The following is a 21,650-nucleotide window of genomic DNA, read 5'->3' on the forward strand; positions in this document are numbered from 1 at the left end:
AACTCGCGCTCGCAGGACTGTGCTGGCAACATTTAGAGGTTACTGAGGTTTGTCCAAAAAGTAGCTAGATTTGTCGCTAGTCGCTTTTTTGAAAAAATGTCGCTAAGGGGGTCTGAAAAGTCGCTAAAAATAGCGACAAAGGCGCTAAGTTGGCAACACTGGTGAGCGCTCTCTAAGCGCAGACGGCTCGCTTGCTCAACACAACCCAGCCTTACAATATGCCATAATTCCAGCCAATCAGAGATGAGACTGCTAAATTCTGATTGGCTGGCTTGAAAACCAATCACAAGACTCCCTGCATCACCGACTGCGGAAGAGAACTAGTGCAGTTGAGTAAAGTTGGCAGTAAATTCACAGATTCGATTGTTGTATAACCATCAGGACAGCAGTGATGTGTGAACTGAATTTAGCAACAATACAGTGAATTACAGTAAAGTTATTGAATATGTTTCATAAAAATCATAAAAATTATACATTTACAATTGTATATACAATTTAAAATATATATTTTACCAAAATAAGTGTTGTAGTATAACCTTCAGGACAGCAGTGATGTGTGAACTGAATTTGGCAACAATACAGTGAATTACAGTAAAGTTATTGAATATTTTTCATAAAAATCATAAAACTTCTACATTTACAATAGTATATACAATTTAAAATCTATATTTTTCCCAAAATAAGCGTTGTTGTATAACCATCAGGACAGCAGTGATGTATGAACTGAATTTGCCAAAAATACAGTGAATTACAGTGAAGTTTTTGAATATTTTTCATAAATAATAATCATAAAAAATATGAAAAACGATATTTATACAAAATAAGTGTTGTAGTATAACCATCAGGACAGCAGTGATGTTTGAACTGGATTTGATGACACTATAGTGTGTGACAGTGAAGTTATTGACTGTTTTCGTAGTAACGCTTTTCGGGTTTTGCACTTTGCAGACGGTCCCTTCGGATCTGTCTTGCTGTCCACTGCGAGGGAAAGCTCGTTTGGAGGAAAATTAGGTTGTAGCTGCTTGTCTACATTACTACGATTAAAAAGAGGTGTTATTTGTGCAGTAACAACGTTTAGCTCACGAGTTATTGACCCGGGAAGTTCGAATCTGTGAATTTACTGCCAACTTTACTCAACGGCTTCCTCTGGCGGCGTGGGAGGTGCGTTTCGTCGGTTGACGAGGGAGAGAGAGGACGAGGAGCTGCGCGAGACCTGCTACAGGATTCCGAAATTACTGTATGGTTGCACGTGGAATCGATGTATCTTGGTTTGGTTTGATTTGTTTTGTGCTCAGGAGAGTGAAGGGGCCATTTTTCAGTTTCCCGGCCACCACGAACACAAGCCAGGATTCAGGCCTGCAACGGGGTGGGTTGTGTGAATGACTGGTGTGTGTGTGGGCCCACAGCATTAAATATTGGTTCATTAGTATTATTCTGTGCACTGAAAATATGATGTGAATATTCAGAGTATATTTTGTATAATCTGTGTGAGTTATTGTATGCATTCATCCCATTGAGGTCATTGGTTCAATCTATACTGAGTGTATTTGACCTAGAGACTAATTTCAGCAGGTCTGGCAACTGAGATATTGCCCTTTGGGGTTTAAATTGTGTCAGATTTAATGGCAATGTGATTGTGTGAATACTTTACATTCTGAAATTCATTTTTTTTGGAGCTAGTTAACATTCGATAACTCTATTCCAATTAAATCCTTTATTTTATTTTTTGGTACTTCTACAAGTGTTTTATTCTTTCAAAAGTGTTTATGTTAACTTGATTAGTTAAGGTGCGTATAGATTTAATTCTGCGTAACTTTCCAAAAGAAAAGTATACATTGTGACTTCCGAGAGGCCTAACTTCAACATCTGTAGGCATTTAGTTCATGAATCTGGAGCGCTGTCCTACAAGTTACAAGAAAGACAGGTAGGGGGCGTTACACTTTATATGTACACTTCAGACACCTATATGTCCCACAATGCAGTACGATTGTGACATCACCACAGATCTCGTCTAATCACCACAACAAACAACTCTATGATATATTATATTTTTTTAAATTTAAAACAACCCAAACACACCTATATACATTTGGATGCTGCATTAAACAAATTCTTAAAGTGAAAAAAAAAAAAAAGAAGGAAATAATACATCAACTCCATAGCTGATTCCAAGTGATCAAGGGCTTAGGACGTTCCAATTCAGTCCATTGCAGTTTCTGCCAGTAGTGGGCACTCGTGCAACGTAAGCAATGACGTACATCCGAGTGAACGAGACGGAGGGAAGTTAGCAAGTGAAGGGCATGCCAATTTTGGACTGGAACGCAGCCTAGCTCTAGCCCAATTCAAACACACCTGTCTGTAACTTTCAAGTAATTGCGAAGAATTTGGTTAGATTTTTAAGGTGTGTTGGATTAGAGTTGGAACTCTGAAGGATAGTGGACCTGTGACCATTGTGTCAGAGTCACCCACTGGTTTTCTATTTGGTGGCATTGTCCTCAAATTTATATTTCCTGAAGAAGAGGTCAAAAAATAAAAGTCCATCTGGTATTTATTCTTTTATTATTATTATTTAGTAAGGGGTAAAGATCATCTGTCCCAATTTTGAAGAGTTGACTAAATTTGTAGAAGTTCTCACCTGCATGTAGAAGTTGACAAACAGGACGACAAGTGTGCACATGTAGAAGGTCTGAAATTTCAGACAGCCCAGAGGGTAGCCACAAGGAACGACCCATGCGCTTACTGTGTGTGTTATAGTCAATACAAACTGAACCTGAGACAAAGAATAGAACATTACAGAAAGACAATCATCTTCTAACACATGAAATACAACAAGAACAAAAGAGCAGAGCAGAAAAAAGTTTATTCAAGTGTGCTAGTATACTACTAAACTAATTTTTAAACTTAATTAGTCTGTGCCGTTTTAAACTAAAGATAAGAAAGTATACTTTCAGTCTACTTGTTATGTACTTAAAAGTATAATTAAGTACTCCAGGAATAGGCTACTTGGCTTGCGTCTGCGTCCTGCAGTACTACAAACCATGGCCCTGCAAGTTACTCCTATTACTACACATTACGCCTCCCGTGAAGAAACAAGCTTCATTGACAAACACAATCATTTGAAGTAAATTTTGTTTTATGTATGACAGGTTTGTAAGTCTATAACTTCTATTGCTTTTGAATCTTATGAAGTATGAAATAACAGCTATTAGTAGAACATAACAAAAATATACAATCAAATTAAAACAGACATGGTAATTATAGATGATAACCTACCCCCAAACCCTAAACCTTACCCTAAAACTAGCCCTTTCATTAAATTAAAATTAACTGTAGAGTTTTATAATTAAAAAACTGAGGAAATCAAACAGGGTGACTTACGTCGTCTGATGATCTATGTAATACGATCAGTATGCCTTAATACTAGGTGGCAATAGCTTAAAAAGCGAGGAAAGTGAAGTAGAAGAAGAGCAGTATAGCGACGACATCAGTTTAATGTATAAGCATTTAATTTATTCTGTGATGGCAGAGGGAAGGTCTCACCGTGTCCTTACCAGACGCGATGCGATTCCAGCGACAAATAATTTGTCTGTCCACAATAGACGCGAAGCAACTGCAAGATGCGTCGAAATCAATCACCAACAGCCAATCAGAACAGTGTGTACACACAGCACCAGAGAGTAATCTTGGCGGCAATCGCAAGAAAATGGATAAGGCTACATAATCAAATTCACAAATATTACACCATTTAAACATTATTAAAAATAGGCTACATAGGCTACTGAGTTACCGGTACTAAAACAATCTTTGTCAAACAATACACTTGTTTGTTCACAGTTTGAACGGTCTTGTTTCCATTTGTTTAATTTCAATCTGAGGTGAATTATGCATTGTTGCAGCTAAAAATTATGCTTATAAAAATTATGCGTTTACAGCTTGCTACAAATCTGGGAACACTAAATGATATTCAAAGTCACATTGCATGCTTTTAACATTAGATAAAGCACATAAACAGTAGCCTACCTGAGATTATCATTGCCACAGTTTGTGTTTGTTGTTCCAGCCGCGATGTTGCAGAAAAATAGAAACCGTTTCTAAAATAGAATAGTCGCGTGTCGCCGTCACGGCTGGTTAGGACAAAAACTCTGAACGATTAACATAGAAAATACACCCTTTATTGCGCGTCGCGTGTAGTTAGGACAGGTGTAAGCATGAAAATGTGAAGGGATATGGAAATGTAAGAGAGGGTAGTTGGATAGAGAGTTTGCACACTGACCAGCTGACCCTGGGTGAGGTAGCGTTTCCACCACAGATATTTGTGCATGGATGGGATGGTTGACAGACCATAGTAAGAATACATGAGGATATGGATGAAACTGTTTAGCATCGGTCCAAAGAAACCTGGACAGAGATGTTACATTATACAGGTTGAACTGAACCATCATGGCATTGGTAGCATGCAAGATATGTGTCAAATAAACATATATATATATATATATATATATATATATATATATATATATATATATATATATATATAATGTGTCAAATATATATTCAATACTGTTATGTGTATGTTCCCTGTGTAGTGAAGGGATTTTTTTTTTTTTTTTTTTTTGACATGATCTTTCAGAAATAATTTCTTATTATTATCAATGTTGAAAACAGTTTTATCTGCTTCTTTTCTTTTTTTGGAAATCATGATACACTGCCATTTAAAAAGGTGGAGTAAGTAAGATTTAAAAAAAAGAAAAGAAAAAAAAAGAAATTAGTACTTTTATTTAGCAAAGGCACATTATATTGATTGAAAAAGACAGTAAAGACGTTTATGAAATTAATAAATTATACAAAAAAGTTATATTTATAAAAAATTATGTTCTACTTTCTATTCATCAAAGTCAAGTCAAGTCACCTTCATTTATATAGCGCTTTTAATAATACAGATTGTTTCAAAGCAGCTTTACAGTGATAATAGGAAATTACAGTAACAGAGATTGTTTTGGCTTTACAGCGGCTCTAGAATAAAGTTATTGTCCAGCTAAAGTTAGTTTTGATTGATTGATTCACTTCCATTGCAAAGATCATTAGTTATTAACTTAGGGGCCACTAAAACACCACACCGTTCTAACAGAAAACACTCAACGCGCTCTGGCCCGCTCATTTGAACAGAACAGTGCCTGGTGGCTCGAGAACGCAAACCCTGAAATAGATTCCAAGGTGCAAGCCTTGGAAAATTTGGAAAAAAAAAGGTTTCTCTGCGCAAACCTCAAAACAGTTTCCAGAATAATTATTAAGCAGCACAACTGTGTTTAACATGAACAATAAGAAGAAATGTTCTTTAGCACCAAATCAGCATATTAGAATGATTTCTGAAAGATCATGTGACACTGAAGACTGTAATAATGACTGCTGAAAATTCAGCTTTGCCATCACAGGAATAAATTACATTTTAAAATATACAATAGAAACCAGTTTACCATTTACATTCTAATAATTGTACATTGTAATAATATTTCACAGTATTACTGCTTTTACTGTATTTTTTATTTTTTTATTTTTTTAATGCCTTGGTGAGATTTAAGAGACTACGTTCAAACGTTTCACACTTTTGACCAGCAGTGTGTGTATACTGTATATATAGCATGTAGTATTCTAAATCTACACTAAGAATAAAATCTACATTATTATACACTGGCTATTGTTAAAACATAAAGCTAAGCCTAAGCTCATTTTTTAGAAACATCATCTTAAAACAATAATAAAACCTTGACACATTTCCTCACACCAGTACGGTCTCTTAAACCTGTGACCTTTCTTTGATGTAACTTTGTCCTTTAGGCTTACTTACTCTGTCCACAGGGTATCCAGTTGAGGACACACCACCAGATGTTAAACATAGAAGCATGATGATACACATGCAGGAAACTGATCTGGTTGTTTTTCTTCCTTAGCACAATGAAGATGGTGTCCAGGAACTCAATCAGCTTGGAGAAATAGTACCACCACAGTACTTTTGCTACCTATCCATATAAAACAGGTAAAAATTTTGGGGCAAGTTAAATTTAATAAGATTTAATATGATGTGCATAAATATTGAGATATAGGCACAATATTAATATTTATGTTAATATCATAATATTTACGTACATCAGATGACAAACCTAATGCAGTAGTGTTAATGCACTTATGTGCCAGCAGCCAGAGTGTGATCATAAACTTGGGCTAAAGGGGACCCATTATGCAAAATTCACTTTTATTTGGGTGTACACCACCTATCGCGATACTCTCATGGCGTACCGAACGCGCCCGCCCAGCCCTAGCCCATTGTTGAAGTTGAGGACAAAAAATGTTTTCTTCCTTGACATCTCATTAAATAGTAATTAGGGGTGTAACGGTATACATATTCGTCCCGCAAAGTGTCATTTTTTAAATTATCAAATTTTATCACGAAATTCAAACAATAAATGCTGTTTTGGCGCTCTTTAATGTGGCGTGACAGATCATTAACTAAATAGGCGTCTCGGTTTAAGCAGCAGTGTGCGCGGAACGCGAGTGAATGTGATCATCTCTTCCTAATAAACATTAATGAACATCTGAAGGTATGTTGAAAGATACAGTAGCCTACAACTTACTGAAACGTATATGTTGTGTAATAGCTCAATCTGTGTTTCAACGGCGGAAAGACATCAATAAAACAGCTTATAAACGTCACGTAACATTACATTTACCTCAGGCAAGTCCTTTATTGTCCAGAGCTTGTTAGTCAGCTAGAGAAATGAACTATTTGGCTAAATATGCACAATATTAGCATATTCATTATATTTTACTTAACATGTTAGTGATGTCTTAATTATTTAATGTATTTTTAAAATATGTCGTATGCAAATGACAGCCAGTGTGTAACGATTATTTAAATAACGAATTGGAATAAAAACATATAATTCAATTTAGAAGTTAATGCAGAAACTGCCTTATGTGCAGTTTACATGTTTGCATACAATTTGTTATTTGAGTGTTGATTTAATATATATATATATATATATATATATATATATATATATATATGGGTAGTTGACGTGACGTGGCTTTTTTACCGTCACAGAAGATAAAAAATAATTTATTTCACATTTTCATCATTTAGAATACTATAAATGGTTAAACATTTTCTTGTTTTACATGAATTTGTTGTTTAAATACCAATTTTTTACAACTTTGAGCCAAATCTCAAAATCGTCCTATGGTGTGACGGTAGACAACATTATTTCATAAATATTAACTTTTATAAATAAAGAAAATAATTTTAAAACATCTTAATGAACACTCCTGGCATAATTGTGCAAGTGTCTATTTCACTAAGTGGCCATCACTTTTCCTATACATACATTTCTAAAAGTGTAGGAATTTAATAAAGTTTGTCACAGAAAAAAATGTCCTTTGGTGTTATGCAATAACCTGATATTAAGTTGGGCAATATCATGGACAACTAAATTTAGTTGAAAGACCCCATTCAAGGTCATGTGACTGAAGACCCATATGAAGCCCATGAGTAGTGCACATGGCAAGTATTTCTCTGAATTGTTTAAATATTTAACTGTTTTCAGACCACTGAAATTGTTACTTTTTTTGTCCTTTAGTGTGACACTCCTAAATTAAATTTTTTAATTAAAATTTGTATTTTTAACAGCAGGACTATGAAATATTATGCAAATGTATCATGCCAATTGCTAATAACTGTTCAGCTAGTATTAGCATGGTTATTAACTGCCACAAAAGCTCAAATGTCCTTTGGTGTGACAGAAAATGTCACAGGAAATGTCCTTTGGTGTGACACTTTGGCCTGTCACACCATAGGACACAGATGTCACACCATAGGACAAGACCTCCTTAAGAAGCTTTTAAAACGAATATATAAAGTTTCAATAAAAAACAAATGTCCTCCTTTATTATTGTTACAATAAACACTATATATTCTGACTCTTTTTATGCAATGACTATCTTCGTCCTTTAGTGTGACGTTTTGTCCTATGGTGTGACAAACATAAAACAACAGAAAAATATACTTATTTTAAAATATCTTTAAAAAAAAAGTCAAGTTTGGCATTGGGGAGTTACAATAACATCTCCTCTTAAATAGGTACAATTTCAAACAGTTTTGTATGGTTGGCGAAAAAGTTTTATTGACATTCGTAGGGAAAAGTTGATCAGGTTCATCTATCCATGTTGAACATTATTCTAATTAGTACTTTCATGTAAAATAAATATCACTTTAAGAAAATAATGTTTTAATAATGTGAACAATTCTGTCTCAAGTATTTTTTTTTATGTTATTTAATATAATTTCTTAGTACTTTTTAAATGTCACACCATAGGACACATTTACAGTACTGTTGAGTGAAAACGTGAAAAAAAAAAAAGTGAAGTCATTGACAAAATGAGTGACCACTACTATTTTCTGAAACTGCATTTTTCATACTCCATAAATACATGTATTTTTTCCTAAAAAGTTGTGATTTCCAAAAAAAGTACTTTTTCTTGACCATTTGTCAACTACCCCCACACACACACACACACACACACACACACACACACACACACACACACATATATATATATATATATATATATATATATATAATAAAATATACACGCATAAATAAAAATAGCAACTGAATTTAGGCTAATGTTTGGGCTCAGTTCTTAACCTTTAATATTATAGTATTGTGCAAGTATGTACTCCCTATGTAGTTTACAGCATTAGCAGAGATAAAAAAAAATTATCCTTAAGAAACTTTTAAATATAACTGACTTAATTTAAGGAAAGAGACAATTTGTTCAGTAAGCCACTGTTTAATAAAAAAAAGTAATTTTATGTTTAGTTTTCTTATATAAACAACAATGTTTATATTTGATGCGATTAATTGATTTGACAGCACTAGTTTGAAGATAAATGTGTGTTGGCAGTGTGTGTACACAACCACCCTATAATGGTAAAAATATATATATTTTTTTAATCCATATAAATCATAGCAGTGCCTCAGAATAGGCCTTTTGCAGTTTCTATGCAATGTGATATCACATTGCACACGCCTCGCCCACCACTGCTGATGGACTCTTTTGTTGTTTAATTCATATTAACAGCATATATAGCTGTAGGTACTGCACATTACACTGCTTTCACTTTAATACGCAGATCTAATATACATGCCATTTCTTTACTTGCTGTTTATATTCATAGACATAACTGACTGTGTTTATGTGAACTTTTTTTTTTTTTTTTTTTTACATAACCTTGAGAGTATTTGACAGTTCAAGCACAGTAAGATGTGAAAGAGAACTTAGTTTAATACTCACGGGACGCTCCGTCTGACATTCAGCTTTCTGTACGCGTGCTTAAGATGTGTGCAAACCATACATCTGGGGCCGTATTTACAAAACATCTTATGGCTAAAAGTAGCTCCTAACTTGCCGATTTAGGAGAAACTCTTAAAAATAATGGCCGTGTCAGTCCTAATTTTAGGACTCCTAAATTTTTGCTCTAAGAGTATTTTGCACTTTCGCCGAACACCGAGGTCCTGTGATAATATTAGTCCCGTGCGAATCGGCATCTCTGTGATTTGGCGGGGTCGTATAAATTTTTTTCAAGGTTTTTGTTTCCTGTGTGCCTTTTTATCCATCTTTTGGGATTGGAGGCTGCGTTGGAATGTTTTGATAGTAATTTGGGTGCTGGGTCATATCGCTATAGTATACACAATACAACTATACAATTTGCAGAAAGGCTGAAAATCATCAGAAGAGCGAAAACAAAAAGAATGATTAGATGGAGATGGATGACATGTATAGCAGCATGCGGTAAGGAACATTATTCTGTTTATGATATATCATACAGCTAGACCTATAACAGCAAGACATTTCTAAGCAATAGCCTATTGACATCATATCCGGGAGATGAGTCAGTAAATTCGAGTAAAATCACAGGCTTCGCTTATCCCATGCAAATGAAACGAAATTCAGCTGTGGGTGGGTAATTTCTAAATCACACGAGGTCCCCAGATAATACTAATCCAGTGCGAATAGGGCTTTAGCCTACATTTTCAAACCTTTATTTAAATATGGCAACATATTTATTTTAAAAACTTTATTTGAATTTTACAATATTTATATGATTAAATCACTGACAGAGACCCCTCTCCTTTCAGCCAATCACTTTGTGCATAGTTAGTAAGCGTGTTGACATCATCCATAGCAACGAGGTCAACCCCTTACTCTTAGCTTAAGACTTCTCTTTATTCCTTAGTAAAAGTTGGTATCAGCAGCTTTGTGAATAGAAGAGAAACCGCTTAACTAAGAACTTTTACTGCCATTTAAGAGACCTCTTAGTGGTAAGATAAAATGTTTTGTGAATACAGCCCCAGAAGTTTAGACTGATATGGCATTAAAACACATGGATATAATAAACTTTCATAATGACGAAGAACTGCAATGTCACGTGAGCGTGACCACGATAGAGATGATCATCAAAACCAAACATGTTTTGTTAGTCTTTAGCACAGTATATGCTTTTTTATGCAAAGGCAAAAGCTGTAAAGGCTCCGCCCTCTTCTGGAGTTCTTCTGGTGGGGAGTAGCAGCTCGTTTGCATTTAGAGATACATGCACGAAAACAGCATGTTTGAATGAGTATTTACAACATGGTATAATAAATGATCTATGGAGTATTTTGAGCTGAAACTTCACAGACATATTCTAGGGATACCTGAAACTTATATTACATCTTTTAAAAAGGGGCATAATAGGTCCCTTTTAATGTTGTTTGAGGTATGCCTTAAATAGTATTCAAGCACATCTGTACATATTTATATATATATATATATATATATATATATATATATATATATATATATATATATATATAGTGCTGTTTTTCTTACTCACCCTGATATCTGCTTCACCAGCTTCATGCAATCCCTGACACTGAAGACGGTAACCTGCAGACCAGACTGCTGATATCAGCTACCAAACACATGAAACAGTGTTGGGTAAGAACAGCTTAAAGGACACTGGACACCAGCAGATGGGCAACTGTATTGCTGCTGTACATGTAAACATACTGTACACTCACTTACCTCAACCAGCATGTAGAATGACAACACAGTAATAGAGAAGTTGTATAGCAGTAAAACATTTTTCAGTGAGTATGCTGGTCTGTTTTTCATGTATTTTGTTCCCAGGTAGATTGATAGGAGGTAGGTAATGGTGAGTAAGAACGTTGGTGTGTAGGAATCCAGCAGGAGCCATCCTCTCACGCGAGTATCTGACATCAAACACACACGTCACATACTGTATACTGCAACTGGATGACTGGGTAAGGTAAATGTCAAACATCTTTTTAAAATATATATTAGAGAACATACTTCAAATTCTTGTAACAACTTTGGCTTAACCTTGTTTTACATTTTTACCATTTACCATTTTTAAATCAAAAGTAAGCTTGAGGTAAAAAAAAACAAAACAAAAAAACGTTGAATTGAAGGTCTGTGATGTAATTTGGCAGAGGGGGGACCAAATACAGAACAAAACTATAAAATCTAGGTCATTTTGAGATTTTTTTCAAAATATATATATATAATTACTAGCATCTGGAGACATACATTTCATTCAAATAATCTGTACAGTTATCATTTTTAAATCATAACTTCACACCCCATAGAAAATAAATTATTTTTAATTGTTGTTTGTTTAGATGATCACATTCCAGTAGCCTACTTGTGTCATACTGGCATTTATTTTGAGTGACTCTTTATTTGTCCATTGTACTATGGCAGTGTATAAATTAACAATAATCACTGCCTTCTCTAATGTAGCAAAATCAAAAACTTGTATTTTTTTTTTTATATTCCTCTTTATTTGGTGCGCCATTTACTTAAAAACAGCAGTGGTTCTTAACCTTTTTGACTTCAATTCAGTTGCAAACAAGACAAAACACAGATTCAGATTGCTCCACAAATGCAAATTTGTACAGACAGACCACAAAGAAAGATATCCTTTAAATGGATACAAACAGTGGTTGAGGGGATACATTAAATTAAGAAATATCTTGATTTAGTTGTTTTAGCTTATTTTAAAGATGGTTTTGTCTTATTTTAAATCATTTTAAGTAATCTTTGAGGCCACCGAAGAAGTAACCCCTTTGGAGTAGATTTGCAGTAACTATTATGCATCTCATGTTTTTAAGAGCAAAACTACTCCTGTGTGATTTCCCCCTTTCGCCTGCCGCTAAGAAGTAAAAAGTTATAAAATAGTAAAATAGTAAAATTGGACAGATAGTGAAACTAAAGCGCTTCTCATCATTCAGGTGGATGAAGAAAATGGCTCAGCGTTTAAAGGTCATTTCTGATGATTAACATTTACCAGTATTTTGGTACTGATGTGTGAATGGTATCTTATCGGTGCAGCTTTTGACACCATTTCACATAGTATTTTATTGTAGAAGTTGATTTCCAGTGAATCACTGGTATTACTCTTTATTGGTTTAGATTGTATTTATCGGGTCAGACTCAGTTTGTCCAATTTAAAAATTTCAAATCACAGGGTCTCAGAGTCACTAGTAGAGTACATCCCCTCTTATGCTAATGACACGCAGCTCTTTATGGTTTTAAAGTCTAATTCAACGTTACCACCTTCCTCTCTTTTGCTTTGCTTATCTAATATTAAAGGTCCCATATTGTGCACCTTTCTGAAGTTTTATTTTAGGTTGTGATGTCCTTACGAATATATATTTGTGGTATAAGTACCAAAAACCATCTCAGTATATTTTTACAGCTCCTTTCTCAGGAGCTCTGCCAAGAACAGGTCGATTTTGGCCTGTCTACTTAATATTCATGAGCCTCTCTTCTGATTGGCCTGTTGTTTTCTGAGAGACGCAAGGCCAGGCCAACCACTGGTAACTAGGGTCATGTATGCTGTAGCCTGCTGTGGCTTGGTGATGCTCACAAGTAAGGTAAATAAAACACCTGTAATGATGGTGATAAATTATTTGTTATTAAAGCATAAACATTCACAAACCACTGTTAACTTAACATAAAAGCAAGCATAGGCTACTACGTGCATGGTTTGGCATGACAGAAATAGTGCAAAGTGCACTCCTCTTAATAATACCTAAAAAGATATAAAGAACTGATATCTCAGTTCATCGCAATCTCACAAAGCTCTGTTATTATCTATGAAGCTGACTGCACAATAAATCTTTCATAATGTCACCACTTCGTTTGTTATAATCAGAGGATTTGCCAGCATGCAGAATTCAGCACTGAACAAAAACTCAGTTCCCTTTCAAGGCGGTAACTCAACATTATGTCAGCTGTGATGTAGGGATGTCCCGATACCACTTTTTGCAGAACGAGTCTGATACCGATACTTTGATTTTTGGTACTCGCCGATACCGATACCGTAACCGATACCTGAATTTTCACTGCATTTGTAATTTTTAAATGTATTAGTAGATAAACCAAAAGAATATAAATCATATTAGTTGGCTTAATTTGTTCATCAAATTCAAATGTTCAAATATTGTCAAAATCAGTGAAATATCAATTATTTAATCCAATCTTGATACTACAACAAAAACTACCATCCTAATTAATGTGAATTTAAAACAAGTAAGCAGTCAGTGACAAAATAAGAACAAACAATCGAATTACAAATAGGACAAATAAATACAATAGAACAAAGAAAGGCTACAAATGAAATAAACAGTGTTTTTAGAGTTTTTCGGGTAGATCTAACAGGTGCAGAAATTTTAATAAAGTAATCAAATGTGAAAAAAAAGCATATTCATTACTGTATAAATTATATATAGATAGATATTTTTGTAAAGTTGAAAAGGGTAGCCTATTTAGTCAAGAGCAGAGAGTAATTTCTTTGTCCTTTGTTTGATTAACATTAAAACACAGAAGCAGGTTTATTAGACTGCTGCCCCTTTAAGACCGAACGCACGGACCGCATTTGAACATGGCTACGTTCATTTGAGATATAACCAACTTTGTTTACTATAGGATACTCGCCAAGACGGGCATTTTTACCTTATTTTGTGTGAATTCGTCCGTACAAGCACAAGACGTTAAAGACAATTTAATTCAGTATTCGCGCGCTGAGACGCTGGTTTGCGGGGCGCGCGCTTTGGATGTTTGCGTTCATGGAACTTCTTGACCTGCACACGTCCTGTAATAATGTAGGGAACCACTTGTTATACTTAAATCAGGTAACAGTTCATGTTTTACTTTACTTACATATACGATTTAGTTTTCATCCAAATAACGTGCTGAGTGAACGATCAGCAATCAAGAGCATTCAACAGAAGTGCACTCGCTCGCTCTCTCTCTCTCTCTCGTCAGTTAACGTTAATAAGCTACATGCCTCGTTTTATTTTCTTTGCCTTTGACATCCGACTGAACAAACTTTCCACTGATGTCTGTTTAAAGGGATGTGGTTTGCTGTGCCGTTGCGCACTTAATCCACTGCGCGTTTTTCTCGCGCACCACAGCTATGTTACTATACACACCTTGTACGAACCCTGTGAAATGAGCCCAAACCGCCGACATTATACTTTCCTATGCCTCAGTTCACCTCCACAAAGCACTCGCGGCGGCCAGTTTCGTTTTGCAAAATGTACGTGGTATCGGTGCATGGTATCGGCGAATTTTTATGAGTACGAGTACGAGTATATGAGGACAGTATCGGCCCGATCCCTGATGCCAGTATCGGTATCGGGACATCCCTACTGTGATGTATATGAGAACTCCTCTCTTCTCCACTTTTGCTGAAATCTTATGGGTTAACGCCAGCTGGGGACAGCTGGCCAATTGTCGCGAAGCATGCAAATACTGACAGGTTCACAGGCAGTATAAAATGCATGGACGCGACAATTGCGTCAGAATCTCTTTCTTTACGCTAAGAAGTCATCGTGGAAGTTGCACATAGAGGACTAATCATCTTTTTCTTCTCTGCATCCGATGACTGATACATGCCAGATAGGCTGGGGAGCAGTGTGCTTGGACGTGCCTGCCTCAGGCCTATGGTTGGAGTCACAGAGAGAGTGGCACATAAACCGTTTGGAATTAAAGGCGGTGTCCTTAGCCCTGGAAGCCTTTCGATCAAAATTGGAGCAGCAACATGTACTGATTCGAAATGACAACACGTCTGTGGTCTCGTACATAAATTGCCAGGGTGGCGTACGCTCCAACGCTCTGTTCAAACAGGCAGCGAGTCTCCTGTTGTGGGCGGACCGACTCTTTCTTTCCATAAGAGCGGCGCACATCCCCGGTCTCCTGAACCGTGGAGCGGACATGCTTTCGAGGAACGGGATTCCTCAAGGAGAGTGGAGGCTTCACCCCGGATCGGCCCAAATGATTTGGGATCGATTCGGGAGGGCAGAAGTGGATCTGCTTGCCACAGGTGAGAACACACACTGTTAGACGCTCGTCTTGCTATCTCACTCCCCGCTGACGGGAGATGCTCTGACATCACGTTGGCCGGAAGCCAGGCTTTACGCGTTCCCTCCGGTGAAGATTCTGCCTATGGTGTTGTGCAAAATCAGGGAGGAGAGAGCGTCAGTGATCCTTGTGGCCCCGAACTGGCCGAATCAGCCCTTGTTCGCGGACCTGAGAGAGTTTATGGTGGCTTCCCTATGGCAAATCCCCCTCAGGAAGGACCTGGTGTCTCAGGCGAACGGCACGTTATGGCACCCCAACCCAGAGCTGTGGAACCTTCATGTGTGGCCGCTGCGGGGACCTTAAATGAGCGGGACACTCTGCATTCACGAGTGCCGAGCACACTCGCGGAGGCGTGCGCGCCTTCTACCAGGTGCCTCTACGCTCTGAAATGGGGAGTTTTTACAAAATTGTGACAGGACATCGATATTGACCCGGGGATCTATTCCGTGAACAAAATGGATAGCGGGAGTTTGCCATCCATGCTGAAGGTGTATGTGGCCGCTACTGCTGCTTTTCGTTCCCCGGATGACAGGTAATCGATCGGTAAGCACGCTCTGTTGATCAGATTTTTCAGGGGAGCGAGGAGATGATGTCCTTGGGATCTAGCTTGAGTTTTGAGGGCTCTATCTCTACCACCGTTCGAGCCCCTTGCTTCGATTGCGGTTAACCCCCTGGGGTCGGCGGTCGCGCCGGCGAGACCAGCTTGCTTTTTTTCTTATCAGTGCAAAAGAGACTCAAAATGCTCTGATTTTGATCTTACATAAAAGTGTTATACATCATTCATCATTGTTAAGGGCCCTATTTTAACGATCTAAGCACAGATCTAAAGCGCAGGGCGCAAGTTCACTTAGGGTGTGTTCGAATCCACTTTTGCTAGTTTAACGGTTTAATGGTCGGCGGGCCAGACGCATGGTCTAAAAGGGTTGTCCCTATTCTCTTAATGAGTAATGGGTGTGTTTTGTGATTTACGAGTTAAACCAATCAGTCTCATCTCCCATTTCCTTTAAATGCCAGTTGTGCTCGTGCCATGGCAGATTCGCTATTTACATGACGGAATTTGATAGTGGAAAGACCGAAGCCGTCTCCAGAGCGCAAACGGAACTGCTCGAGCACGAGGTAAAAGTGTGCAAGCAGACCATCTACGGATACAAGCCGGATTTCACCATATCTTTATGTACACAATAATAATCTTTTACATTGTAATCCTTTTATTTTAAATATTTGGCATGTTTGTGTGCTGCTGTGCGTCACTGTGTGTTTAATAAGCAGAGTGTACGCGCATTGTGGACCCGCCTATAGGCGCACATTACTAACGCAATCATTAAATTAAAAAAAATTTCTATTTCTGTTGCCTCAAAATAGCAACGCGCCAACAATGCGCCAGAACACACCTCGTTTTCAGACCAGCACGCCCATGGGCGCACAAATGGGTGCAAATGCATTTGTTATTTAAACAACGTGGCGCAGGACCGTGAAAATGATAACTGAGTCGGACTGAAACTAGCAAAAAACATTTGTGTCGCGCTTGGCGCTGCATTGCGCCGGGTGTAAGATAGGGCCCCATATGTATTTGTTTATTTGTTTATTATGTTACTCATAATAAAAACAAAATGTTGTGTTTTTCGTAAAATAAAGAAAATAATCATGATGCGCGTTCTGTCGTCTCTCAATGTGAAGTTCATTCTGAAATGCGACAGAAAATGATCTGTAACTCAGCGAATGCTTGCCACACTGACGTGAGAAATGTCTTTTTCAAAGCTTGAAGTCTCTTTTTAAATGATGTAAATTACTGTATATCAAAAACAAATATTTTCTGTTTAAGTAATCTGTATGAAAGCAACGACATGTACAGTTTCTTCAGCCCGTGCTTATTAGCTCTAATGTGACCACACCCACACATGCAAGAGCAATTGACATGCAAATCGTCCATGTGAAGGAACAAAGACCTGTAAATGCCCTCATCAGCTCAAAACAAAGAATCAGAGACTTCAGCCTACTCTGCTTTTCATCGAGTTTGGAAGACACGTTGTGTTTGTGCTGTGCTGTCCTGTTTACCTTGGATTTACCTCAGAAGAATTAGAAGAACGCGATTTGAAGATGAGAGAGATTTTTAAGGTAAGACATGTCCACTCATAAGAGTAAGCATGTTATTGTTATATAAACTTTACATTGTAGCAACTAGTCAAACTGGTGCCAGACAAAAATGTACGTTATGAAATGAGATTGGAGTAAAAACATGAAGCCTAATGCTAAATTTATATATATATGTACGACACAAGGATGTTTTTATGTTCAACAATAAAACACAGCATGATATAAAAGTAGGCTAGTATGAGTGTTTACTCTGGTGAATATTACAATGTTTAGACCCGTGTTTACTGTTAAATACTGTGTTTGTGGATATCTGCTCAAACATAGATATGTATAATGTGGTAACAATAATGTTCCATATGAGGAGTGGCTCGATCACTTCAGTAAATGTTCTCTGCACGCGCTGTGAGTTTGAGTCACTCGCGCTGTGCGTTTGAAAAGCAAAACGCGCCAAACATTAGGCTTCATGTTTTTACTCCAATCTCATTTCATAACGTCATAACGAATGGAAACATTTGAAGTAACATATGATAATCCATATATTTTTCTCTAGTGTTACTGAAGTGTTCCTTTTTAACGATTTATAGGCCGCCTGCTATAGGCTATTGTTGTTATTATTTTATCCAGCCCTACACGAATATACCTACAAGGCACAACAAACCTGGTGTTCATTATATTTATATATATATATGTGTGTGTGTGTATATGTGTGTGTGTGTGTATGTATGTATATATATATATATATATATATATATATATAACTTAGTTTGTGCTGAATACAGTGTAATCAGACTTTAGCCATGAAAATGTCACAAGTAACAGAAATAAGCACAAATGTCAGAGCACCTCCAGGGCCCAGAAAACACCTCAGACCCCAGAGGGTTAAGGAGCTCTCCCTGAAGACTGCCTTACTTCTTGCTCTCACATCGGCGAAGCGCATTGGAGACTTATACGCGTTCTCTGTGGACGACGATTGCATCTGTTTCGGACCTGGTGACTGCAACATCACTCTCTGGCCGACACCAGGCTACGTTTCTAAGTCATTCAATACACTGTTCAAAGCACAGGTTGTTTCCCTGCCCACCTTATCTGCTGAGCCGTCAGCCTCGCGTGATGCTAACGCTCAGAGTGCTGTTTGCCCTGTCAGGGCTTTGCGGATGTAGTGAATCGCTCGGCCGCCTTTCGTCAGTCGGACCAGCTGTTTGTGTGCTTTGGCCGATGTACTAAGTGAGGTGCTGTTTCAAAACAGAGACTTTCTCACTGGATTGTGGATGCTATTGCATTGGCTTACGTATGCCAGGGGAAAGATTGTCCCCTTAACATCAGAGCTCATTCAACGAGAGCGATTGCCTCCTCGTGGGCCTGGTCTAGAGGTATGTCTATCCAGGATTTATGTCTTGCTGCTGGCTGGACTTCTCAGAACACATTCGCCAGGTTTTACAAGCTGGATGTACTGTCTGTAGCGTCACAAGTAGCATATCACCCTGTAGCCCAAGACTGGTTGCCCACTGAAGCTAAGCAGGGCTGATTCTGGTTAGTACCTGGATGGGAGACCTCCTGAGAAAAAACAGGTTGCTGCTGGAGAAGGTGTAGTGAGGCCAGCAGGGGGTGCTCACACTGTGGTCTGTGTGGGTCCTAACACCCCAGTGTAGTGACGGGGACACGATACTTCAAAGAGCACCGTCCTTCAGATGAGACGTTAAACCGAGGTCCTGACTCTCTGTGGTCCTTAAAAATCCCAGGATGTCCTTCGGATAAAAGAGTAGGGGTTTAACCCCGGCATCCTGGCCAAATTTGCCCATTGGCCCCTGTCCATCATGGCCTGCTAATCATCCCCATATACTGATTTGCTTCATCACTGTCTCCTCTCCACCAATAAGATGGTGTGTGGTGGCGCAATATGGCTGCCGTTGCATCATCCAAGTGGATTCTGCACATTGGTGTTGGTAGAGGAGATTCCCCCATTCCATATGTGAAGCGCTTTGAGGACCCAGAAAGCGCTATGTAAATGTAACAAATTATTATTATTATTATTATAAGTGCTTTCGGTGAGTTGAGTTCTTACTCATGTATTATGAACTGTTATAACCAGCTATGCAGTAGTTACCATTATGCTGCTAACTCTGTGTTTATGGCTATTATGGTTGATGCAGCTGTCACCGCAAACGCCGTCAACACTGTGTTTAACTCTCATGCTTGAGTGCTTATTGTGTTGTGTCTGCCCTGATCAGTGCAGCTTTTGCTTTCATTGCGTTGGAATATGCAAATTTTGATAAAGTCGGAGCAGACGTCTCATTGGTCTAGTTCTGCCTATCAGATGCGAGTATTCCTAGCGGCGCGGCTATTGGCTAAAGAACTGTCTGCTTGACCCCGTTATCAGGGCTTATCTTCACTGCTCTCATGGCGGGATTTAATACAGTTCCCATATACGTCACAGCTGATGTAATGTTGAGTTACCGCCTCGAAAGGGAACGTCTCCGGTTACTATCGTAACCTCGGTTCCCTGAGAGGCGGGAACGAGACATTACGTTAGCCGCCGTGGTCGCTGTTTGATCAGCTGTGCTAGCGTTCAGTCGTGATTCTGACGCAATTGTTGAGCCCATACATTTTATACTGCCCGCTAACCTGTCAGTATTTGCATGCTTCGCGACAATTGGCCAGCTGTCCCCAGCTGGCGTTAGCCCATAAGATTTCAGAAAAAGTGGAGAAAGGAGTTCCCATATACGTCACAGCTGACGTAATGCCTCGTTCCCGCCTATCAGGGAACCGAGGTTACGATAGTAACCGGAGACGTTTTGAGCGGTGAGTGGATTCTATCTTAATATAAATGCATCTCATTGGCCATTGCATTCAAGAAATTAACACACTGGACTGGACTGCATTTATATAGCGCTTTCACAGACCTATGGCCACCAAAGCGCTTTACATAGCCTCACATTCACCCATTCACTCACTCATTCATACACCGACGGCGGTGTCAGACACTCTCGTCGGGAGCAGCTGGGCGGTGGTGCTCTACAACTCCTGTATCGGCATTTATGGACTGGACTGCATTTATATAGCGCTTTCACAGACCTATGGCCACCAAAGTGCTTTACATAGCCTCACATTCACCCATTCACTCACTCATTCATACACCGACGGCGGTGTCATACACTCGTCGGGAGCAGCTGGGGTTAGGTGTCTTGCTCATGGACACCTCGACACTTAGTCAGGTGGAACCGGGGGTTGAACCACCAACCTTTCGGTTTGTAGACAACCTACATGAACCACTGAGCCACTGCCGCCCATAGAAATAGCTTGTTGCATTTGGTGGTCTATATACACAGTATATAAGTACAATAAATGACATTTGGGGCGATAGTCTAATTGTAACACCAACACACTCTATAGTTTGATCTGGAATGTCTATTTGGTGACTGTCAATACTATTTATGATTCCTGGATACAAAGTATACAGACGGGACAGAGGAAAGGGAAAAGGGGGCGGGGTCTTGATTTACGTAAAAGACAGTATTGACAGTCACCAAATAGACATTCCAGATCAAACTATAGAGTGTGTTGGTGTTACAATTAGACTATCGCCCCAAATGTCATTTATTGTACTTTGTGTATATAGACCACCAAATGCAACAAGCAATTTCTAAACTGGTTTAACAAAAATTCTAAAAACATATGACCGAAAGGAAATATTGCTCATGGGCGACCTCAACATAAATTGGCTTGATAAAGGCAAGAGGAAACACCTAAAAGATATTGCAAACTCAATACAAATGATACAACTGATTAAAAAGCCTACTAGAATAACAAAAAACGTCTCAAACTTTGATAGATTTAATATTCACAAATAAACCAGACAGGGTAATTAAAACATACAACCTAATAACGGGACTGCCTGATCATACTTTTGTTCTAATAGCCAGGAAATTAAATAAATCAAGATACATAAATAAAGAACAATCAAACAAACAATGCAAAATTCCTCATATTCCTAAAAGAAATCAAGAGCTCCTTAAAAATGATTTAAATGAAATTGACTGGGCCTCCAAAATTGATAGAGAAAGCTGTGTACATAC

At 38.1% G+C, this 21,650-nt stretch overlaps 1 protein-coding gene across 1 annotated transcript in view; it reads right to left on the minus strand.

Moving 5' to 3' along the window:
* The window catches only part of elovl2 (ELOVL fatty acid elongase 2), a 119,756-nt gene that overhangs the window by 4,451 nt on the left and 93,655 nt on the right, over positions 1 to 21,650 (minus strand). Inside the window, exons 3-7 of the mRNA XM_084102361.1 lie at positions 11,119 to 11,306; positions 10,928 to 11,005; positions 5,846 to 6,017; positions 4,274 to 4,398; positions 2,636 to 2,770 (exon numbers count right to left, since the gene is read on the minus strand). Of these exons, the coding sequence (XP_083958487.1) occupies positions 2,636 to 2,770; positions 4,274 to 4,398; positions 5,846 to 6,017; positions 10,928 to 11,005; positions 11,119 to 11,306 (698 nt within the window). The remainder of the gene's footprint in view (positions 1 to 2,635; positions 2,771 to 4,273; positions 4,399 to 5,845; positions 6,018 to 10,927; positions 11,006 to 11,118; positions 11,307 to 21,650) is intronic.

The sequence above is a fragment of the Abramis brama genome (assembly GCF_963993115.1).
Source record: "Abramis brama genome assembly, chromosome: 24".
Taxonomy (NCBI): Eukaryota; Metazoa; Chordata; class Actinopteri; order Cypriniformes; family Leuciscidae; genus Abramis; species Abramis brama.